The 25,151-nt window shown below is 38.4% G+C and overlaps 3 protein-coding genes across 5 annotated transcripts in view; 2 read left to right on the top strand and 1 right to left on the bottom strand.

Annotated features, from left to right (window-relative positions):
* LOC137045142 (uncharacterized) overlaps positions 1–25,151 on the top strand; it is a 395,631-nt gene that overhangs the window by 87,603 nt on the left and 282,877 nt on the right. The window lies entirely within an intron of this gene.
* Positions 14,504–18,589, bottom strand: sod3a (superoxide dismutase 3, extracellular a). 2 transcript variants are annotated; one of them, XM_067421581.1, is made up of 2 exons: positions 18,390–18,547; positions 14,504–15,368 (listed from the first exon to the last, which is right to left on the bottom strand). In XM_067421581.1, the coding sequence occupies exon 2, from the start codon at positions 15,351–15,353 to the stop codon at positions 14,685–14,687; it is 669 nt and encodes a 222-aa protein (XP_067277682.1). In that variant the 5' UTR covers positions 15,354–15,368; positions 18,390–18,547; the 3' UTR covers positions 14,504–14,684. The 2 variants fall into 2 exon arrangements, with proteins under 2 accessions (XP_067277682.1, XP_067277601.1); XM_067421500.1 differs by lacking the exon at positions 14,504–15,368 and adding an exon at positions 16,028–17,634 and having other exon boundaries at positions 18,390–18,589.
* The window catches only part of dhx15 (DEAH (Asp-Glu-Ala-His) box helicase 15), a 56,783-nt gene continuing 54,988 nt past the window's right edge, over positions 23,357–25,151 (top strand). Inside the window, exon 1 of one of the 2 annotated variants that reach the window (XM_067421388.1) lies at positions 23,357–23,539. In XM_067421388.1, coding sequence (XP_067277489.1) covers positions 23,535–23,539 — 5 coding nt within the window. In that variant the 5' untranslated portion in view covers positions 23,357–23,534. The other variant, XM_067421311.1, reaches the window with a different exon arrangement.

The raw sequence follows: 25,151 nt of genomic DNA, 5'->3' as shown, positions 1-25,151 counted from the left end.
ATTGAATTAAGGCTGGGCAAGTTAAAGATAGGATAGGTAGGAATTGGTTAAAAAACATTTTTTTCCAAATTTGTTTAAACTTTCTTTATATATCAATACATAATTAAAATGTAAGTACTCTGAAAAGGAAAGTATAAAAAATGAGTGTCTGTAGAGCTCTCACAACTGTTTTAAAGACAGCTCATTATTTCCATTCACTCCACCTTCTCCCTTCTGGGCTCTTTCCAAAGCCACACCCCCAAAGTGCTCAGCTGGAAGACGCATTATTTACCTCAGACGAGCAGTGTGCATGTAGTGACATCATGTCAGAATCATGTGTAATAAAAAATCGAACTTTATCAGTATGAATATAAACAAATAAGATGTCTTTTAATACTCCCTATCAAGCTAGAATACCGGAAACGTTAGTGGTAAAGTTTAAAATATATTTTTGTTTGATTTGGTAACGAGCTAGTTATATTTATAAGGCAAAGAAAATGGGTAGCATCATGCTTTTCCAATAACATCAGTTATACTGTGATGAAGATGAATTTCGTGTAAGATTCATAACATATACTGTGTTTTGCACGTAAGAGTTTCCATGATGAAAGCATTGTTGATTAGTAGCAGCTAAAGCTAACTTAGTTCTAAAAAAAAAGTTCCTGGATGCGGTGTATACTAGCCTTTACACATGCATTTTGTTATCTAAAGTTAAATTTTGCGAAATTCAACACAGCAGCGATCAACTTGAGCTAAGCATATTGAGTATTTATCATCTCTACTAATGGCTAAGTGTATAATATTGTAACTTTATGCTAAGTAATGTTATGCTAGCTATATTAGGCAGCTTCATGTGCTCTTGATACATGCTTCATGAAAACATAAACCAAAAAATGTTTTAATCCAAATGAAAGATTACCTGTCCAGCAGAAATACAGCCAGCAATGAGTCGTTTTTTCAGGTCCCCATCGTTGAAAAGCCACGCAGATATTTAGTCGCGTTTGATTTCTTTGTTTATCCAAAGACTTTCTGTGCATTGCCTTTTCTCGTACTGTCTTCCTTTTTTGCATTGTTTGCCTTCGCTGACTGTTAGGGGTGTCCATGGTTAACCGATTGACCAAATAACCGTTAAAAATTGCGTAACCGAGTGAAACATTTTGCTCGGTTAAGTGGCGTCAATGACGTGCCTTGAATTTAGTTGTAATATATGTTTGCACCCCTAGAGACCGCCAGAGCGCTCCCAGACATTTGTAGTATCCATAGGGTTAGGGTAGTATCCACAAGAAGAAGTCATGACCAGCTTTCTAAGCGGGCAATGAAGCGGGCAAAGAAAGCGTGGGAGGGAGCACTTTAAAAATGAGAGTGACGGGGCGAAATGCAAGTATTGCAATGCAGTGCTTACCGCATTTTTCAGGCTATAAGTCGCTCCGGAGAATAAGTCGCATCAGTCAAAATATGCGTCATGAAGAGGAACATAACATACGTCGCACTGGACTAAAAGTCGCATTAGGGCAGAAGCAGAGCGGGAGCCGCGCGCGCTGTGCATAACGGAGCAGAAGAAAGAAAGTTTGAAGTGAGAAGGTTGTGAATGACTAGAGAAAAGCAGACGTTACTTTAACTGTAATGAAGAAAACAAAAAAGCTAATCGCGGACTGAAAGCAAGATGGCCAGAGCTGAAGGGACGAGTCCACAGATGCTTGAACTCTCTGCCGGGAGAGGCTCAGCCGCGCGAGTCAAATGCTGTGTCTGTGTGAATTATTCTCGGCTGCATATTTTACTAACGTTACATGCTCTAATCGTGCAGGTGCCCTCGCGGCCACTCGCATTGCTCGTGAACTGGAGCGCATCTCATCCTAATTTAACGAAACTCAGCGTACGCCTCGCAGACATGAAATAGATCTTAAGAAACTTGAAATGTCTTTTAACAATTTAAAACGAAAAGAAATAGGCTACTCTCTGATTATATAATCCATGATGTGCATTTCTCTATATAGGCGCGTTCACTACGGAGATGGTGGTCGTCAAATTAATAAGCTAAAAATAACCCTGACGCACACTATGGTTAACCGAGTATTAACCGCTAAGGGCCTCGGTTAACGGTTAATGAAAAACTTGAAACCGTGCAGCCCTACTGACTGTAAAACCCTGCACTGTGAATTTTGAATTTTCTTTCTCTGCCATTATTTTTCCTAGGTTTCTTGCCTCTTGAACTGCTCAAATCAAACGAGCGTGCGCATGTGGGCAGATCCTGTAGCGAAAGCGGTGGTCGCCATGGTAGCGAGAGAGAGTGACAGTCGCCCAAGCCAATCATTTGTTTCGTACGAACGAAAATAATGAGCAGTGTTTATTGCAAATTAAAAAGTCTAGAGTCACTGGATTTTTAGACTCTCCTTTTCAGAGTACTTGCATTTTAATTATGTATTGACATATAAAGAAAGTTTAAACAAATTTGGACAAAAGTGTTTTAGATCATTCCTAACTACCCTACCTTTAACGCGTTAACGCATTAATTAATTAACGGCGACAATTATTTTATCTCGCATTAATGTGGTTATTTATTATTATATTGAAAGGCCGTTGCTCACTGCCTCTGAATACACATACAGACAAACCATTGGTGAGGAGAATACAGGGCTGTCTGTAGCCTAAGCCAAAGGCTTGACATTCTTTGTCTGGGACAAATCAAATATCAAAATAACCAGAAACGCGAGAATGATTCAGATTTTTTTTTTGTTGTTTTTATTATATTCAATGTAAACAGCGATTGATGAGTGTATCTCTGCCTCTGGTAACAAAGTCGCGTTGAGGCTCGTGCTGCCTGTCTCTTTGGGAGAGACATTCGTGGAGAAATCAAAACAAGTGAGCAGCAATATAAACTCACAGAAGAAACATACTGGGCTAAAACTTAGTTTGAGTTTTTTGTAGTTGTTGATATTTATGATTTATGATATTGTTAATAACACGAGTCGACTTTGCAATCGTGAATTGTGTAGCATGAATGGTGTAGCCTAGTTCAATAAACAAGTCGCCTAATTAATATTAAGTTACTTAAATTTTAGATCCAAACCTTTTTTGTTCCATTTCATCCTTGATTTCACAGACGAAAATAGTTCCAAAAGAAAGCAACACTCAGCGCGGTGTTTTGTTTCTAAATGATTCAGCGTTTTGAATGAATCATTTGAATAAACGACTCAATGACTCACTTATGAAGACAATCTCTTGCTGCCCCCTATTGGCGGTTATCTTTAAAAGTATGATTGCATATTTTATTAAAGGCGGGGTGAAACACTCAGTTTCAGTCAGTGTCATGTCAATCTTGAGTACCTATAGAGTAGCATTGCATCCTGCATATCTCCGAAAAGTCTTTATTTTTTTTATAATTATATAAGAAAGATGCGCTGTTCCGAGTCTTTCCGAAAAAAGCCGAGCGGGTGGGGGCGTGTCATGTGAGCGGAGCTAAATAATGACGTGTGCGCGCCGCTGTTATTGGGTTGAGTGCGTCGTAAAGCTGTGTCATCCCTAACAGCGGGAAAAAAACTTTATTCAAAATAAAAAAAAGGCTTTTAATCAGATACAGCCATACATCTATGATCCGGAATCAGACCCAGAGGCTGCAGAGCAGCAGCAAAAACGACTAGAGCAGGACGTCTCTATGTGGTACAAGTTATACACTAACTATATAATATGCTTAGCGGCTTGTGTTATTTACATATTTATACTTGAATTATATCGTCGTATTTTTGTCTTTGAAGGTGTACATGTGGGAAGTGCAGTTGTGCACGTGTGTGTGTGTGTTTACGCGTGGTTTGTGTAGACATGGTTTTGCATGGCAGGCTAGTGTTTACATAGAAAGACACGGAATAGTAGCGCATTTGAATGAAGAAGCGTGCTTATTTAGTTCAACATATTTCCCCCCTCTTTGTGTACTGTTGTTTGGAGTGCTTTTACAATACACAAACATAAAGTTACACATATAGTGGCCAGCTAAACAAATGTACACGCACTACACATCGCATGCTCCATTGATCAATTTACTATACGTGATCATGTTTGGGCTACTTGATGGGCATAGGCAAAAACACAGACATTTGAAGCAGTCTTACTCACCGCCTGCGGTTCTAACGTTGGGACCTTTATCGTTGGGACTGCTCCATCCTTCAGCATTAGGCGATCGGAAAATCCGGCGTCGAGCTGGGCCTTGTTTATGAAACAGTCGGCACCGAAATGCAGTGAACAGACATAAACCTTTGCTCAACTCAGTTGCTGATCCGGAAAAGCAAATTACATCCACTGTTGCCTTAACGCGGGGTTTTTTGACAATCTGTACAGGACTGTCTTGGTCTGGCAACCAAAAACGCACTTTTTTGGTGACATTGTTAATTTCTTGAAGTCACATCACCTGTGCAGCGCAGCCTACGAGCCGAGACACCCCTCGCTGCAGCCTGTAGCACGATGACGTTGCTGGATCAGATCCAATACGTACTGGATGGTGGATCGTTATGGCGACGTCATTCATACCGATCTCTGAGTTAATTTATAATGCGTATGCGCTAGTCATAATGTATGATCATTATTGTATATAGATGATGTTCTAAACTGTGTAGTTGTAGAACTGATAAATAGTATTAAGTAATTATTGATTAATAAATCATCTTTTCATAAATGTGATGCTTAAATTATCCTAGTTTCGCTGTACATGCATGCAAAACAGTTAATTTTTATATATTCTGATCATACTTGCTGTTGAGTGGAAGGAAAAATGAGTCAAGTAATTGTCTCTGTTATTTTAATCCTCAATGCAACACGATCTGTAAAGAACTTTAAAATACCAGTAGCCTACACATTCAAGAGAAAATGCAAAACGTGTGTCCTGATGGCGTGTGCATGTTATTAATCGTTATTTTTGCACGAGCGGTTTGAGTATTTATCTATCCAGCAAAACTCTTGTGCATTCAATGATGTCCCCAAAACTCTTCTGCGCGTCCAGTACGTGTTGGATCTGATCCAGTACGTCATCGTGCTACAGGCTGCAGCGAGGACTTCTTGTACGAGCCAGCGCTTTGATGGGCGTAGCCTGTTGCTTTCGCACTCTCCCTCTCTCTCTCACGCTCTTCCGGTAGAATTGTCCGTATGGCCCATACAAGGAAATTCGGACCTTTTAACGTCAAGTGGACCCATGATCGAAAAAAACTTGCCGAAACTTATGACTAACCGGAAGTAGTATTTTTGACAAAGAAATACTCCCATCAAACGTCCACCTTAACTTTTGAAACTTTGTCTATGTTTAGTATGGGATTCCAAGTCTTTAACAGTGTAAAAAGATCAGTATGCATGAAACAGCATTTCACTCCCCCTTTAAGAACAATCAATATAATATCAATCTTATAACATTATTTATTGCAGCTGTATTTTTTGCAGTTTAAATTATTTAATTTGATTGGTAACAGCCTATAGTGTCTTTACTATTATAACTGAATTTATTAATCAAATGTAAGAATTTAGCATGAAAGATGATGCATACATTTAATAAGATTTTAAAAAATGGCCTTTATAAAATTAAATAACGCCCTGGGGTGAATATCACAAATATGCAGATTTAATTCGGCCTATGTAAAAGCTGACAGAACACTGATGAGAATATTACTAGAGAATTGATATATGTATACCACCAATTTAATTTAACTTAATTAATGTTTAAGTTGATATTTACAAGTAATTCCTTTCACACTGTATTAAGATATTTACAAGTAATATTGTAACTGTAACTAATTTTAACTGCTGTAAAAAGCACCTTATTTGTTTAAAGTGTTTGCAAACCATATGTTATTGCACTTTTGTTCATTTAGCAGCACTTTTGTTTTCATTACTGAATTTTGCGCATACTGCGATTAATCACAGAAAATCATGCGATTAATCACGATTAAACATTTTAATCGTTGCCTAGCACTAATTTGAATGTATTGTTCTAATTACAAACACTGATTTGTAGCTCAAATAATTGTCCAGTTTACTGCACTTTGTTAGTAATTATTTAGCCTACCTATAGAAACTAATTGAATCAGAAATCTCGCACATTCACGGACCATTTCCTAACTCTGCTGCAAAATATGGTGAACATAGAATGTAAATGCAAGAGAAAGAATCAAATATTTCTTCAGGACGATGGATGGAGCTGCATTGTAGGATCTCTCTCCACAAGTAGGAGGAAAATCATTCAAGTCAGCTTACTGTCATCTCCGCCATCTCCTGTCACAGTCCCCTGCTTCCACTGACTACCTTTCACTCTAGTACTGTAAAACTTCTTAACTAGGACTAAAATCAGAAGTTTGACGTGACACACCGATTGACTCCGGTGCGCTGCCTCACGTGTTTGCCTACCATCTCCCTGCTGCCTCGTGGCAGGTCGTCAGTCACTGTCTTCCCACTGCTTCACATATTCTCCAGCTGCTTTTTCTTGCTCTTTTGGTCCTATTAGACAAGAAACACTGCATTTGTACAGGAGGATGTGCACGTACATTGTTGAATTATTCATTGCGAAGCATAAAGAATATGCAGAAGCAGGTGATAGGGTGGTGGCGTGAAATCTTGTGGGATTTATATTAGTAGCGTGTGCATTTTGAGCAGCCTGCGAGTACTGTTCAGTTTTTACTCATAAATAATGAAAATAATGGCTTTAGATGGAAGTATTGTCATGGAACTTTGTCATCCGCAATCCCCTTTTTTGCTGAAGAAAAAAATTATAAAGGAAAATATTCTCTTTCTGGTGAAATATAAAACATTATACTTTTTATATTTATCACATTTAGTTCAGAATAGTACTGTTGTCAGTGAACGTATTCAAATTTGGTATAAGCTAATGCAAATATTTCATCACAGGTCAGAGCAGCAGGTGAATGAAAAAGTCTGGAAAACCTGTTGCACTTGATGCCTGTTTTTTAAATGTTATGATATTTTAATGTGTAAAAAATAAATTAAAAAATTACTGGCATAAAATATATTTTAAAAACTGATGCTTCCATGGGGTTAATAACCTGAGTGGGATATCTTTTCCAGGATATTGAAATTTTCTTTATTTTTTTTATTTTTTGCTTTAAGACACGCTTGGCCTGAATTTATGTTTTGCCTAATAGATACGTTTTCATCTAAAGGCTCAAATGCTAGACTAACATAATTTGTTCTACCCAATTTAATTCTTAAAGGTGCATTGTGTAGTATTTATGAAGATATATAGACAGAAATGCAATATAATATACATAACATGTAATATACAATATGTATAATTTACAATACATGTTTTCAATGGTGTAAAAATACCTTACATAAATGCACAGTTTTGTTTTATTACCTTAGAATGAGCTATTTCTATCCATTTTGCGCCGTAACGTTTCTACAGTAGCCCTAAACGGACAAACTGCTCTACAGAGCGCTAGTCACTCTCTGCTCTCTCAGATTGTCATTTTTGTCCTGTGTCAGCCACCGTATAGCTTCTCTGTGCTTCGAAAGGTGTGTGAGTGGATTGTTGTGAGTCGAGACCAAGACCAGACCAGACCAGCACTCCTTAAATTCATAAAGATTTTGGATTACTTATTCTAATAATGTTTATTGATTGTAAGACAAAGAGCTATTGTGCAAATGAAATGAAATAACTGAAGGGATAGTTCACCCAAATATGATAACTTTAATGTTTATCTGTTTGCCAGGGCATCCAAGATGTAGGTGTGTATATTTCTTCAGTAGAATACAAAGGAAGATTTTTAAAGGAAGTGTATGTAATATTGTGGCCAAAACTGGTACTGCAATCCCTTTCAAATGACTGTAGGGGTGTATCCCCTCTCCCCCTCCCCCCTGACTGGAGGTTGCCAGATAGGCTGCAGTATCAAGCAGGAATGTTAGTAGTTGCAGCTGTGTTAACTGGGACAGATCTAGCAACCCGGATGCTGTAACACTACTGACTTCGTGATTGGTAGACAGGTGGAGGGCGGAGCTTCAGGCCAAAACACAAAATCTCAACATTAACATCAGTTGAGGGCTGCAACAACAACTTTTAAATGAAAATTTCCTGGCCGGACTACTGTTGTCAGTGATGTAAGTATTTGAAATGAACATGATTTCTTAAAGTCTAGTGACATCAGGGCCAATTTTAATGATTCATTGAAATACATTTCTTACATACAGTTCCTTTAACTCCAACCGTTGCACTGTGCCAGGCATTTAATGTAATTCTATTTGAGAGTAACACAAAGATGCACAAACAGCTTCAAATTAAACCTTGGGGATCGGATAATGTCTTAAGACACGAAACGATTGGTTTGTGTGAGAAACTGAACAGTATTTATATAATTTTTTACCTCAAATACAACACTATGTACAACAGCCGCAAGCGCACCCCGCTGGATGAGGTCAAGTGTTTTAGGGTGATTTGTTCATTTATTCATTTTAAAATGAATAAATGCACACCCTCTTTTTAGTTTTCTTAAGGGATGTACCACATACAGTAATAACACAGAAGGCTTGGTTTAGAGTTAGAGTTTTGCCCTGAGATGTGATCTAAGTAACGAAAGCAGTAAATACAGTTTTGTGTAGAAGTAGAAGAATCTCCCAATATATTAAGGAGCAAAAATGTTCCCAGCAAGTAGCCGCTGAAGTGACTCTGTCATCAGGCATGTGGAACGTACATAGGCCTACAGCTCACAGCTTTGAATACATCAACGCACAGTAAAATATTATAATTCTTTTCAGTTCACGATATCAGGCAAACACTAGAGCACTCCCGATTCAGACTTTATGCATAAACATTATTAGTTCAAGCATAGCACTAATCCTAAATTCAAATCTGTTCACTTAGCCCATGGCGGCCTCTCACAGCAGACATCACATCTCCCTTCTGAAAGAAATTCATTGCATCCAATTATTTCAGCAGTTCTCCCTTCAAGAGCAGTGTCCCAAACAGACCTTAAGAGGACGCGCACGGCACGTTGCGTTTTATGCCCTTATTTATATTCTGTTTGATTTGTTTATGCCTTGGGAATTGAGGCAGCTTGTCTGTCGGTGGTTGTTCAGTACATAAATCATGAAACTGAGCCTGGAAAACTTCTGGATTTCAGATATTTACTAGTGAGTGGAAGCCATATCACTCCTGTTGGCTGATATCTGTCACTTTGAGTGTTAAAGTCATCATAAAACACAAGTTGCAATAGTCTTTTCTTCACTATTGTGAGAGAAACGGCTTCTGGAATGAACAACAATGAAAAAAAAGTAGGAAGGGACTTGATTTTGGGAACATTTGGTTGGACGTTTGTGATTTGCTATTGGTCGATCTTATGTGAGTGACAGGTTGTCCCGCCCTCACGCCAGTAAGCATGTCATCGGAGAAGAGAGAAGGGGGGAAAAAAACAAGATTTGTCCATTTTGATTTCATGCCGACTTTAATGTAGCGGCAATGTGGACTTCTTGTAGAATGGTCAGTCTTTTACAATGGGCAAATTTAATAAAAAAACAAACAAAAAAAACATGTACAGTGGATACATAAAGTATTCTGACAATGCAATATTCTTACATTGTTCACTGTTTTATTGAAGCCTTTTGCTAAAATCATTTAAATGAATTTTTTCTCATTAATGTACACAACACTCCGTAGTGAAAGAAAAACACAAGTGTTGACATTTTTGCAGATTTATTATAAAAGAACAACTTAAATATCACATGGTCCTCAGTATTAAGACCCTTTGCTCAGTATTTAGCAGAAGCACCCTTTTGATCTAATACAGCCATGAGTCTTTTTTGGGAAAGTTTTTCACACCTAGATTTGGGGATCCTCTGCCATTCTGCCTTGCAGATATTCTACATTTCTGTCAGATTGGATGGTAAATGTTTGTGGACAGCCATTTTCAGGTCTCTCCAGAGATGCTCAATTGGGTTTAAGTCAAGGCTCCGGCTGGGCCGTTTAAGAACAGTCACGGAGTTGTTGTGAAGCCACTCCTTCGTTATTTTAGCTGTGTGTTTAGGGTCATTGTCTCGTTGGAAGGTGAACCTTCGGCGCAGTCTGAGGTCTTGAGCACTCTGGAGAAGGTTTTCATCCAGGACATCCCTGGACTTGGCCGCATTCATCTTTACCTCGATTGCAACCAGTCGTCCTGTCCCTGCAGCTGAAAAACACCCCCACAGCATGATGCTGCCACCACCATGATTCACTGTTGGGACCAGTGATGGAGTACTCAAGTCCTCGAGACTCTGTTCTCTGGACTCGTGACTCGACTTAGACTCGCGGACTGATGACTCGTACTTGGACTCGAGTCTCAAGGATAAAATCGGACTTGAGCATTCATCAAATTAAATACATTGTTTCTGACTAAATAGGTTATAAAGAATTTATATAAGATTTTAAACTTTTCTTGTTTCGGGCTCCAAGACCGGCCGTGTTCTTTTTTTTCCCTCACAGACACTGCTACCGCTCGCTCAACTTGCTTGATAACACACTTACTGACGTCACTCACTTTACACCGCATTCTCGTGCATTATTCGCGGTCTTTCAGATTTCAGATATTTAAATATATATAATTTATAGCAAAACAATACATTTATAGTTTGTAAAATACACAACGGTGTCTATGGAAGCAGCAATAAACAATCCTTTGAAATACATTTGCCTACATTCAGGCCAAAAGTTTGGACACATTACTATTTGTAATGTTTTTGAAAGAAGTTTCTTCTGCTCATTAAGCCTGAATTTATTTGATCAAAAAGTAACATTGTGATAAATATTAGTACAATTTAAAATATTTAATTTTCAATGTATTATACTTTCAATTATCATTTTTTCTGTGATGCAAAGCTAAATTTTCAGGATCATTACTCCAGTCTTCAGTGATCACATGATCTTTCAGAAATCATTTCTAATATTCTGATTTATTATGAGTGTTGGTAACAGTTCTGCTGCCTAATATATTTGATGAATAAAAGGTTCAAAAGAACTGCATTTATTAAAAATAAAAACAGATTTTAAAATAATATAAATCTCCTTTACTTTTTCACTTTTTATCAATTTAACACATCCTTGCTGAATAAAATTGATTTGAGAAAGAAAAAAAAATTACTGACCCTAAATTACTGACCAGTAGTGTATATTGTTGTTACAATTTTTTTTTTTTTATTTTTTTTTTTTTACTTTTTATTAATCAAAATATCCTAAAAAAAAGTATCACAGGTTATGAAAAAATATTAAGCAGCAGAACTGTTTCCAACTTTGATAATGAATAATCATATTAGAATGATTTCTGAAGGATCATGTGACACTAAAGACTGGAGTAACGTTCCTAAAAATTCTGTTTTGCATCACAGAAACGAATGATAATGTAAAATATAATAAATTGGACTCCAACACGGGACTCGAGCCTCGTCTCGGACTCGAACTCAGGTAGTGGTGACTTGTATGGGAGGCTGTTTCAGCATAAAAACGTTCCAGCGTTACTCGTCGTAATTATATTTTTACTAGTAACAATTCAATTAAAGAGCTCTATAATTCAATTTGTACTAGTAACAATTACAATTATAGAGCTCTATAATTAAATTTTTACTAGTAACAATTATGATTGTAGAGCTCTCTAATTGTATTATTACTAGTAACAATTATGATTATAGAGCTCTCTAATTCAATTGTTACTAGTAACAATTCCAATTATAGAGCTCTACAATTCATTTATTACTAGTCATATGTCTCCATTGACTTCCATTCATTTTTAATTATAGAGCTCTGTAATTCAATTGTTACTAGTAATAATTGGGATTATAGAGCTCTCTAATTGAATTGTTACTAGTAACAATTACAATTGTAGAGCTCTCTAATTGAATTGTTACTAGTAAAAATATAATTACGACGAGTAACGCTGGAACGTTTTTATGCTGAAACGGCCTTCCATAGACTTGACTTGAACTCGACTCAGACTCTTTGGTCACTCGGACTTGGACTTGGACTCGGAACACTGGGACTCGAGACTCGGACTGTTCGACAGTTGGTGACTTGACTACAACACTGGTTGGGACTGTATTGGACAGGTGAGATTTTTCTTCACACATACCACTTAGAATTAAAGCCAAAAAGTTCTATCTTGGTCTCATCAGATCAGAGAATCTTATTTCTCACCATCTTGGAGTCCTTCAGATGTTTATTTGGCAAACTTTCATGTGTCTTGCACTGAGGAGAGGCTTACATCTGTCCTATACTACAATTCTGTATCTGAGCTCTTCAGGCAGTTCCTTTGACCTCATGATTCTCATTTACTCTGACATGCACTGTGAGCTGTAAGGTCTTATATAGACAGGTGTGTGGCTTTCCTAATCAAGTCCAATCGGTATAATCAAACACAGCTGGACTCAAATGAAGGTGTAGAACCACCTCAAGGATGATCAGAAGAAATGGACAGCACCTGAGTTCAAAATGAGTGTCACAGCAAAGGGTCTGAATACTTAGGACCATGTGATATTTCAGTTTTTCTTTTTTAATAAGTCTGCAAAAAAAAAAAAAAAAAAAGTCAATATGGGGTGCTGTGTGTACATTAATGAGACAAAAACTGTTTTAGCAAATAGCTGTAGTATAACAGAGTGAACATTTTAAGGGGGTTTGAATAATTTCCATACCCAATGTATATGTACAAAGTTCACACAGTATATAGGTTTAGAAAACAAGAAAGTGAAATATACAAAACAAGTGTGTTAGATTCTTATCTTTTTTATTTTATTGCTTATATGCAGTTTGACATGCTTAAACAAGAAAGCATTGCATATTTGCAGGAATAATGTTATTACACTAATGTTGAACAACTGTTACGCAGTGTGATATTTGGCCTCGTTTCAGATTATCTGCTCAAAATACTTTACAAAATGGGAACAGAGGCAGCTGTCATGGTACAAAAGTCTAGACTGCACTTTAAGACTTTACATTTTATGGCACATTTATGATCTCTTATGGCCAAACTAGAGACTCATGCCCTAAATAATCTGGGCTGTGTTTCCCAAAAGCCTTGTAAGTCTAAAATGTTCTTGGAACAATTGCCACCAATGGTCTTTACAATCAATTTAGGCTTTATGATGCTTTTGGGAAACGCAGCTTATTTTAGCTTTGATATTGCATGTTTACATAAAAAGTATAAATGATTTGTCTAGCTTCCTGGGTGTGTATTGAAAATATATAATTTTTTTTGTTTGCAACTCGTTTTTTTCTTTCTTATTTATAATGGGTACACACTGCACAATTTTAACCCTGATTTTTACTTTCCGGCAGTTTTTAAGAAAATCACAGAAATGCTTGAAATTAAAGGCAAATCGGTGCTTGTTCATGTGGGTGACAATCGTGTACTATGTGTGAGTCAAAGACACGAGCTGACCAAAGAAGCAGATGCGACGCGGGTGCCTGTGAAATATTTAGCAAAATTTATATATGGACCCGTCTGTGACTCAGGCCTTGTCCCAAATCGAACTCTATTAGTCCTCATGATCTTCCTCTGAGTCTACACTTGGGTTGCATAAAGGCAAGCACCCTTCTGAAACCTAAAATGACAAATCGCACTAAAAAGTCCATTAAGCATTAAATGTCCCCGCAGCAGCGAGGGACGTACTGAGGTCTGGACCAACTAAGGAGGTAGGAGAGGCAGGCTGGGTGGGAATTCTTGACCCTCAGGGCACTCTGGGGACGCTGGAGACTCGGAGAACACTGGATACACAGGGGTTACAGGGAAGACCTCTCCTAAAAAGTCCATTATATCCACCTCACATACCTTCCTCAGTTTTTCATGATCTCATGATCTTCCTCTGAGTCTACACTTGGGTTGCATAAAGGCAAGCACCCTTCTGAAACCTAAAATGACAAATCGCACACTCTACGGTCTTGTGAACTTAACATGTACATGGCTGCCATAGTAAGTCCACAAGACTGCAAATGCACATGAAGTGGGCCATTTTGGACAGTGCCTCAGAGTCATGTAGTGTGAAATGTGTTTTGACTGACAATGACATCGGCGATGACCTACCGCCAATGCGAGCTCAAGCAAGGGAAAGTTCAGGGGGAGGAGTTACAGACCTGCAACAGAACATCAGAAAGCATGGCTTCCAGTCTCATGCATGAACTTGCATTATTTCCTGCATCAATTCTTGTGTGTTTGGTTGTTAAATGTAGTTTGTAGACCAACAGAGTTGTCTCGATTCTTCCTATTGAAAATGCATGTGTGTAGGTGTGCACACAAAAGCAACTCCATAGATCTGATGACTTTGAAATTTGTACGGTGTACCTGGCCTTAGTATAATGTTTCCCAACCTTGGTTTTCAAGTACTTCAAACACTGCACATTTTGTTTATTTTGATTATGTCACACTAATCAAACACATGTTATTCAGCTCTTCAGCTCTCCCTGGAACGTGACTTAAAGCGGGCCTACAGCAACAACCTGCACAGGGACCACAGATACCCTAGCTATACGCCCTGCTGACATGGCCAAAACAAAAACATGAATTGCTGGATGCCAGGAAACCATTCAAAAGATTTGAAAGACATTTTAATGGCTATAAATCTAGGGAATTTCAGGGTATTTTTAAACATTACCTTATATTTATATAGGACACTGACACAGACAAAGATTATACAAGGTAAGGCATTATAGCCGGTTTCAATCATCTATGATTGATATTATAGGATCTCTTCCACCACATTCCACTCTCTCATCTTTGACTTCCGGATCCCTCCTCCACTTCTTCCCCGGGGAGCAGTTCAGTTTTCTGCCACAGACTTGGATTAGTAATGCCAATCACGCAACCAGCAATTCTCTTCCCAGCATTCCCACTGCGTTTACTCTCCTCATCTGACCCCATTCCCAGATCATCCTCCTTCTCATGAACCACCACCGCACGTCCCAGAACGGATTGAGCCCCAAAGAGCTTGGCCTCCGGGAGCTTCAGGAAATGCTTTATAACTCCTTGCACGGAAAGAAAGTGGCCCAGGTCTCCAGGATGACCAGGGTGGTCAACGCCTTTCGGATTGTAATGAGGACCAACAGTGACGCTGCCTTGACTGAGGTCTCCATACTGATGGATGTGGATGGCTCGAGATTGATGATCAATGGTAGGCAAACCACGGAGGTTTATTTTCACTTCTAAAGTTCCATTGGGAAAGAGTTGCTTGAAAAGGACTTGCCCAGAGATATTTGGCTGGCTAGGTGGTAAATTGGGGTCAGGAGTGACTTCACAAGTGGCGTAGATTGTGTTGTTGAACTCCACGACTTCTGGGATTGGAGCCTCGACAAGCAAAGGAACTGGATTGTCAGAGAACTCTCCTTCTCGTATATGCAGCACCAGCAATATCAGAGGGAATTTTAGAATGAGTTTCTCCATGTTGATCTTTAAAGCCTACAATGAAGAGTGGATTCAGTGAAATCATGCCATTTTGTTAGGAATGATAGAATAAAATTCAAAGCTCTGTTTCAGAGAGCTTTGGGAGTGGAAGTGTGCAAAGGAAAACCAAATAAAATAAACACATTTGCTATGTACCCTTGTAAAAAAAAGTGTGCTTAATTGTATTGAATGTGCTCTTAGTGCACTTCAAATCTTGAAAGTATCATTTAAAAAGTTCTAGTTGCAGATAATGATATTGATTAAATAAAAAAAACACAAGTGTACATACAGTACACATTCATAAGCATGTTTTAACAAGTCAAGAACACTTTTGAAAAAAGTGCAGTGCAATAATGTCAAAGTATGGGTTGTATATTAAGTTTTATTCATTTGAGTTGCGCTTTAAAGTACACTTACAGTGAGGAAAATAAATATTTGTACACCCTGCTATTTTGCACGTTCTCACACTTGGAAATCATGAAGGGGTCTGAAATTGTCATCGTAGGTGCATGTCAACTGTGAGAGACATAATCTAAAAAAATAAAATTCCAGAAATCACAATATATGATTTTTTTAAACTATTTATGTGTATGAGACAGCTGCAAATAAGTATTTGAACACCTGTCTATCTGTTACAAGTGTGTGTCGTAGGTAAGCTCACGGAGATGAAGGAGAACAGGAAACAGGTATTTTAATCAGAAAACTCAGGTATACACGAAACACAACTACATACAAACGAGAACCGACAAACACTGAGGGCAAAGTGAGGGTTTAAATACACAGGGCAAATGAGGATAACGAGGTGCTGGTGAAAGACAAGGCACGGGTGACTGACATGACTAATTAACTGAACTGGGGAGAAACACAAGCTAACCAAAACAGACAAGACAGGCATACATGTAACATAACGCCCCCTCCCGGAAAGGCGCGTCCTCGCGCCGTAACCATAACATCTGGGGAGGGTGGGTAGGGGCTCAGTTGGAGGGCGTGGAGCACAACAAATCAGACAGTCAGAGATGGTGAATAGAGTCCAAGGAGAGGCATGGAAAGGGAGGAGCCAGGAGCCGAATGGTGTGCCAGAAACCAGCCAGGACGAGGCCCCAGGGCGGAGTCGATGGTGGGAGGAGCCATGGAGAAGATGACTGGGAGGAGGATGATGCCCTGGGGATGACCAACATAGAAGCCTCTGATGGAGCCGAGGCACCCCCCACGACGCAGATGGTCCTGGAGACCAAGGTGATGAGCACCCGAGGTGGAACCGGTGGACCAGAGGGCAGCGGCTGATCTGGAGGGACCGAGGACAAAGGCGGAGCTGAAGGGAGGGTGGAGCCAGACGAAGCCGCAGGCGAATGCAAGTCGAAGATTGACCAAGGCGGAGCCGGAGAGATGAGGGAGCCCGGAAAAACCGTATGGCCGAAGCTTTCCGGTGGAGCCGAGGGAGGGAGGAGCCAAGGGGGCGCCGAAGAGTCGACGAGCCGAGGCAGAGCAGGGCGCACCGAGGCTGGAGGCGGAGATGGGGAAACAGCTCTGTGCTGTACAGAGCTGGTGGCCAGAAGACCCTCTGCGTCCCCACACAGCATGTGGATGGAGCAGAGGGGCAGAAGGGCAGCAGCGAGGGACATACTGAGGTGTGGACCAACTGAGGAGGTAGGAGAGGCAGGCTGGGTGGGAATTCTTGACCCTCAGGACACACTGGGGACGCTGGAGACTCGGAGAACACTGGATACACAGGGGTTACAGGGAAGGCCTCTCCTAAAAAGTCCATTAATTCCACCTCACATACCTTCCTCAGTTTTTCCGTTTGACTGCCACTGACTCCCAGCCCTCGAACTCCACAATGACTCTCTTAGCGATGTTCGGTGTTGCCGGCTCACGCACCTTTTCAGACCTTCGTTGGTGGTCTGGGCTCCGTGGTGATGACACCCTCCGTCCTTTTCCCCGGTACGGGCTCGTCATCCGTGGTGGCCGGTCCCTCCCGGTCTGCGGTGGGCTCGTACAACTTCTCCGTTGTGTCACTCGCTGGTGGTTGTTGGCTGGTCTCTGGCAGTGGTGGAGTGAGGTCCTTGTAACGCTTGTTATGTATCAGCACTCACTCCATAAATGCGGCAAAATCTTCCTTTGGACCGCCCACTGGAATGCATACCTTCAACCGCTCGCTCAGGCCGGCGTAGTAGAAAACACTGAGCGAGCGGTCTGGGAAAAGGGACAGGCACGCGAGATGGAGAAAGGGGTCCCGGGTGTGTGCTTCCAGCGGGCGGTCTCCCTGCTCCAGGCAAATAAGCTGGACATCGGGAAGGGCCATGGAAAGACGGGGTAACACACACACACAACAAGGAAAAAAAACGCAGCAAAAAACTTTCGGTCGGTTCTTCTGTTACAAGTGTGTGTCGTAGATAAGCTCACGGAGACGAAGGAGAACAGGAAACAAGTATTTTAATCAGAAAACTCAACTCAACTACATAAAATAGCAGGCTGTTCAAATACTTATTTTTCTCACTGTATTTTGTTGTGTTGACAAAAATGTAAATCATAATTTGATCTGTTGTATGTTATTCAATATTAAATATAAAGTTACTATATTTAAAATCTACTAAATTGCAACATCATTACATATATTTTTATATATGTTTAAATACACAACATACAAGTTTCAGTAGTAATTAAAGTATATTTTAGTTTACCATAAATGCACATAAATGTCAGTACATTCAGCAGTTATTAATTTTATTTACATTAACCATATTTCAGACGGGACAATTAATTATGAAATGACATATAAAGATCTCTTGAAGGACCTTTTCAGCTAACTGTATTACATTTAAACTAGGATACATTTTCATTTAGTTGCAATACACATGCAGATAAGTCTGAAAACATTATATTGATGCACATTCCTTCAAAGTATTGTTTCCATAATGCATACTCTTTTTAAAAGCATGCCAAAGTATATTTTTTCCACAAGGATAAGCAAACTAAAAGACAAAATGTTTGTGATTAAATTAACTTTTAGTTGTAAAAGCGGCAAAGGTACATTACCGTATGACTGAAATGTTGTCCTTAAACTGTGTGCAGACTGAATATTGCAGTCACTGTACTGTGAGCAGTCCTGAACTGGGTTTAAGAGAACATTCCCTTTGCAATCAAACTTTGTATTATTGATTGGCTGCTCTTCTGGGAACTCATGAGCTACAGGTTAACCATGTTAACTTTCCTTGTTCACTAGAGTGTGCCTTTTAAGGCTTCAACATACTCAAAAACATACAAACATACAAAAATTTGGTTTGCGAGTTCTCGCAGCTTGTTCTCGACACATCGTCTGAGCAGAACTTCTTTCTTGCGGGTGTCAGAGAACTATTGTGTGATTGGTCATACATTTAATGTAGGTGGGGTTAATCCGGAGAAACGCAGATGATCGACACCAACAGTATGGAATGTTATGGCAAGAACGAACTTTGTTCTTGTTCTTGCCACCTCGAGAAACACATTTCTTTGTTCTTGCAGAGTATATGTTCCAAGCTTAAGTCACTAATTGAAGTCACCTGCGTCTCATTTAGCTCCCCTTTGTTTGCTTGTGCCATGTGATTTTAGCAGTTTGGCAGTTTGACGCGATTCGAACTGCTGAAATCAAGTGATATTGGCGACCCGAATCATTGATCGATTCACTGATTCATGAACCGTTTGAATCTTTTGGGAGGAACACGGAAGAGAACACAATGCTGAATAACGTCATAGTTTTTGATATTTTTGGACCAAAATGTATTTTTGATTCTTTAAGAGATTCTAATCAACGAACTGATGTCATATATGGACTACTTTGATGATGTTTTTATTAGCTTTCTGGACATGCACAGTACATTGTGCATAGTCTGCATATGCTCTGGGACTGGGACTAAAATATAAAATATCTTAAACTGTGTTCCGAAGATGAACGGAGGTCTTACGGGTGTGGAACGACATTAGGGTGAGTCATTAATGACATAAATTTCATTAATGGGTGAACTAACCGTTTAAGGGTCAAGATCAAGTTCTCTACATCTCTTGTGCTGCATCAAGCCACTCTCATAATATCAGTCATCACTCAAATTAATGCGCAGCTCAGAGTAACGTTACAGCATGTGATCAAATCCAGTTAACTGAGTTAGAAACGTGCGAAGAATAGACCCCAGTTTTTGTTTAACGCCTACACCTACCCCAACCCTAAGTCTCCCCTTACAATAATGCAAATATAGTAATTTAATGACACAATATTGATGTGTGCATGCAGTGGCTGTAGCTGTATCCCTTTTAGTTTTTATTTAATTAATGTATTTTTCCCCCAAAAATTTACATTTAACATTTCAGAAGATACAAATATTTGTATATAGCCTGACAAGCCAGACCCACATCAAGATGTTTGGTCTGGAAACTCACCATAGACAGGGCTCAATCCGAGGGGCGGGATAAACGGTTGTCTTTCAAACTCCCTCTGCACGACGTGCACGCAATTGGATAGCGCTGCAACCAACCAGAGCAACGAAGGTGAAGCAGAGCTATTTGGAAGATTAAACTTTCGCCGTATCTGGTCGGCAAAACTGAGAACACATCTTCCCTTTTTAAGAATGACTTCAGTGTCCTTCTTTGATCTTTTCTCAGATAAAAGCTTAACTCAAAGTCTTCCAGAGTCGCGGTCAAAGCTGATTTGACGGACCTCCGTTTGCCAGTTTCTGCAAGAAGTCCTCGCTGCAGCCTGTAGCACGATGACGTACTGGATCAGATCCAACACGTACTGGACGCTCATGCACGGTAGTTTCATTCACAATTCGATGACGTCATATACGCATGCTCAGTAGTTTGTATGTATAATACGCCATAAAATGCGTATCATATGCACGCGAAAAACAGCGTGCCATAGACACGCCAAAATGAGTTTTGGCGTATACATTCCACAACATTGCACACTCGTACTATTTATACGCATTTTTGTAAGAATAGCCTGGCCTGACATGCCTATTTCACATGCAAGTGGACTGTTATTTAATTTTCTTTGAAGGCGTAAGTAAAAATGCCCTGTATTTCAGATTTATACAGAGAGCAGTGCAAAGTCTTGTTAACGTTAACTTTGTTTTTCCCATCACCATCAATTCCCAGCCACGACCAATGATCCAGTTGCTATTATGTAGCTTGTTAGCCATGCCTAGGCTGTGTAATTACCTGTGTCGGCAGCAATGATTGTCTTCTGCACTAGCTGATTCATTGCAGTAAATTATCATAGTCTGTAAAGGAGCTGTCTGAGATGTACAAGAGCAGTACCGTCTGAGACTTGATTTAAGATTCTCTAAAGGGATGCCAATCTGGTTTTGGGGATTTACGAATCATATATTGGATAGAAAATCAACTTTTGATTAAACTTATAGGCTAAACTAAAATTAAATGTTGAAAATTTTGTAATATAACTTTACATCTACTGTATGTTCCATCAGGTAACATTATTAAGACATTTTGCACTACACATCTGCACTGAAAAATGTGTGTTGGATTTACATGATTTAATTGTGTACATCGGTCCCACATGAATCAATTAAGTTAGACAAACATAATTTGTTCATGTAATATCAACATCATTGAATTAATACATTTTAGTGACCCAATTAAGTAGTCTCAAAGAAAATGTTATAGGGCTCCCTGACATGATTGAGGCATTTCATTTCATATATTTATTCATCTGCTCCAATTTCATGTTATAATGTTACACAACTGAGTTATTATAGGTTTATTACGCTAGCTATATTTGGCAAACTTTTAGCTATAAGCCAATGCTCCACTCTTCTCCACAATAGTAACCCACTGTCATTTAAATTGTTCAAAATTCCAGCATAACTGAATTTTAAACACTATTAAACCCAATTAAGTCTCCTCCTTTCTCATCTTGCTCAAATATACATAAAATAACACTTTTATCTTAAAAATAACAACATTTACTCTCTTTTGATTTAGTCATTTGCAAAGCATGCTGGAAACTAAGAAGCCCCGTCCAGTTTCAGTAAATGCAATACACATCATTAATGTAATCTCAAGGGATTGAGTAAACTTCAATTTGACTTATATTTAAGTGGATTGAACACAATCAAATAAAGTTAGGACAAATGCATAGCAATTGTGTTGTTTTAGCTCATTTTAATTAAGCAATTTGAACAAGCAGTAGAAATAATTTAAAAAAAAATTAAAAAAAATCAGGGATACATAAAAATGATATTATATAATCACCACATGTAGCTTTCTCCTGCACAAAGGTAAAATTGCACCGACTTTTTCCTCTGTGCTCCACAGAAACAGACAAACAAAACAGGTTTGGGACAACATTAGTTTGAATAAATAATGACAGAATTTTCATATATTTTTTAAGAATCCTACTTCAAAAAATTGCTTTATGAAAAAGATTTTCACTTTTGTATACCGAATGTGCACTAGTCTACTTCAAATCTTAATTTTGATTTTGTGTTGATGTTTGTATTGACTTGCACAAAGTACTTGATTTTAATTTTAACTGCGTTGTCACATGCCTGTCCTGTCTTGTGTGCACATGTGGGTTTTGTCATGTCTAGCATGTGCTCCTGTCATTGTCTGATTCCCTCCCCCTTGTTATCTGATTAGTGTTGATTTCTCCCACCTGTTCCCTCTTGATTTCTTCCCCTTATAAGCTCCTTGTGTTTGTCAGTCTGTGTTGGATCCTTGTATATGTCTCGTCATTGTCTCCCGGGTCCCTGTGTGGTATGTCTTCAGTTCATGGTTTTTGATTATGTATTTTGCCCCCTTGTGGGTTTTGTTTTGAGTTTATGTTTTATTTGTAAATAAATTATCATTTTCTGCACTTGAGTCCTCGCACCCCTTCCATTGTATGTGACGTGACATGCGTGTTATTCAATATTACATTTAAAGTTAATATATTTAAATGTAGCCTACTACAGCTTCATCATCGCTATTAACTAGTTGCTTATTACCATGAATATTACACTGTAAAAAAATTGTGGTGGTTTTTGTTGGTTTAACTTAAAAAAGTAAGTAACCTGGTTGCCTTAAAATTGAGTTTATTGAAATTAAAAATTTGAGTTGATACAATGAAGGAAATTAGTTTAATAAATAGAAACTCAAAATATTTTTGTATCTGAACCACATAAAAAATGTGATAAATCATGAAAATAGCACAATTAGGCATGTTTCACTGCGTCATCAGAAATAACACAAACATAATTACCCAATATGCTGACAAAATCTTTTAATAATATTATAATAAAGGCTGTCGAATCTCAAAAAATGTTCATTGTATTAACTCAAAATTTTAATTTCAATGAACTCAAAATTTTAAGGCAACCAGGTAACTTTTTTTCTAAATAATGTTTTACAGTGTACTAGGATATTGGCTGTTTATTAGTAGCCTACTTATGTTAATGTTTTATGACCTTATTCCTTATGGCCCCTAATCCTGCCCAAAACCTAAATTTAAATGTTACATTGCTAACCTTACTAACTATTGATAAGCAGTACATTTTGAGTTTATTAAGGAAAAAGTTGTAGTTAATTGCGTTCCCATACAAAAGTGTTACCGAAATTATTTTATTTTTATTTTTACAAGTACATTTTGTTATTTTACAAGTACATTTTAGCTTCCTGCATAATTGCTTGTCAAATCATATTTCAAAGAAAGTGTCTGAAAACATTACATTTAGTCGGCTGCTACAGTAAGGGCAATAAAGAGGCTACAGTGTAGCCCACCTATTTATTTTCCACAAATGTTGTTTTCTTTCTCATTTCTATAGAGACACTTATAATAAACAAAAACACACAGAAATTGTTTCATGTAGGCCTGTTGTATGAAAAAAAAATAGAATTGGTTCTTGTAATATAAATGTATAGACCCATGTAAAGTCCAACAACAGCTCTATGGTGTGTGAAGAAAATCCAAGGACACGAACTCTGTAGAGCCCCTTGCGGTGAAAGCAGGAACTGCAAGATCTGCGAGGGGGCGGTCGTCTTTATTTGGCGCTAGATCTAATATCCTCCGGGTATTTCATATAGATCATCCAGAGCGTGCATTATCTAGCATATTTCTCTTTTTAAAATATTTGTCCAAAAAAACGCACTAATGAGCAGGTATAAACAGAGGCGGATGGTGTGTTTATTCTCAGTGCACTTGAAATAGTATTGATGAGGTAAGTGCTTCCGGTCGCCATCTTGTCGTTCAGCCGTGTGTGTGAATGTGAGAGAGAGCGCAGCGGCTGCGCTGGAGTAATCGACAAACTCTTTCCTCTTTTACCTTATTAATCTTTCTATTACGAGATGTCAAAACGGTATCGGTTGGATTTAGGCGATGATTATTCGTCGAGCAAGAAGAGATCTTCTGACGGGTATGTTGAGCTTGAGGAGGGTTGTATCTGTCCGCTGTTGAGGGAAAGAGCGGCTAGGTAGCACTAGCATGTTCACACTTGTGCTGATATGACTTTATTATTGTACGGACTCTGACACTGTTACTAATAAATAATATTTATAAAACGCACAGCTGATATCCACAGTGGTTACTGTAACTCTCGAAAAAGCGAGCTGTTTGCACAGTAGCGCGCAAGTCTTTGTGATTAGTGCCGCTAGCACGTGCGCTCACTACGCTGCATGCATGGGTCTGCTCGTGCACAACAGCAGCAGTTTGACGTATAGCACAATATTTACGTTTCACCTGCTTCCTTGGTTCGTTACTTTCTAGTTCTGGCTCGCTCTGTGTAAAGAAGCAGACTAGAAACCTATGTGGAGCATAGATGCATCTTTAGGCCGCTAAATGAACACTAGTGTATAAATGTTGTGTAATCTTGACTTTGCCGGTGTCGGAATGTTGCTCACTATGCTGTGAAACTGCCCGCAAATAAAAAGAAAACTAACTCGTAGATAACTAGCTAAACTAACTAGGAAATAAATATTTGAGATGGACATCAGAAGATCTCAGTCTCTTTTAATTAGATTGATATTTGGTTGCACATGCTTAAAAACGCGGCCTACTGTTTCACTTTGGATCATGTTTAGTTTTCAATGGCATTTTTAAATTTAATATTTAGTTATTAATAAATAATAAAATTATCATCATTAAAAAATTTTGGTAGTTAAATGTGAGTGCGTTGTCCGAATCTTAAACAAATCATTCTTTTGTGTCGGAACCAGAGTGACGTAAGATCGTCAACTGTTGAACTTGTCAACTTGTTTAACTGATGAGTTAATCGACGAGTTTACTTTTGGTTGCGAAAAGTTAATTTAACAGTAGAAAGAGTGTTCATTTTATGAATGAACCAGAACTGATTACTGTTTTGATTGTGTGATTGTCAAAATTAATGCAAAACAGTTGTTTTTTTTTATTAACACTTTCTAAAGACCTATTCGGATGGCAATAAGATTGTATGTTGTAAATAAAATGTCATGCATGGTATAATTAGTATAATAATGATAATAAATTATGATAATGATAGTAGTAATAAACATAATAATGCTTGGTATATTAAGAATATTAATAGGATAATATCCTAATTATTATTTAATTATTTAAATCTGTTTAAAAATAGGAAGATATATAGATGCACATTATAGTTACCCATCGAAATAAGTGGAACTAAGTTACTTCTCGAGGTAAACATAATGCTCCTTGGTTATTTTAACATTCTATATAATTCCTGCCTGCCGTAAACAATAGCCTATTTCATATATTTATGTGCTTTATTTTTTAAGCGGTAATAACATAAATTACTCTTGTAAATGCTTATCAGCATTTCATTAGTAAAATTCTAG

Source organism: Pseudorasbora parva, chromosome 1 (genome assembly GCF_024679245.1).
Source record: "Pseudorasbora parva isolate DD20220531a chromosome 1, ASM2467924v1, whole genome shotgun sequence".
In the NCBI taxonomy this organism is placed as follows: Eukaryota; Metazoa; Chordata; class Actinopteri; order Cypriniformes; family Gobionidae; genus Pseudorasbora; species Pseudorasbora parva.
Note: the sequence above shows the minus strand (reverse complement) of the source record. Positions and strands in the feature narration are given on the sequence as shown.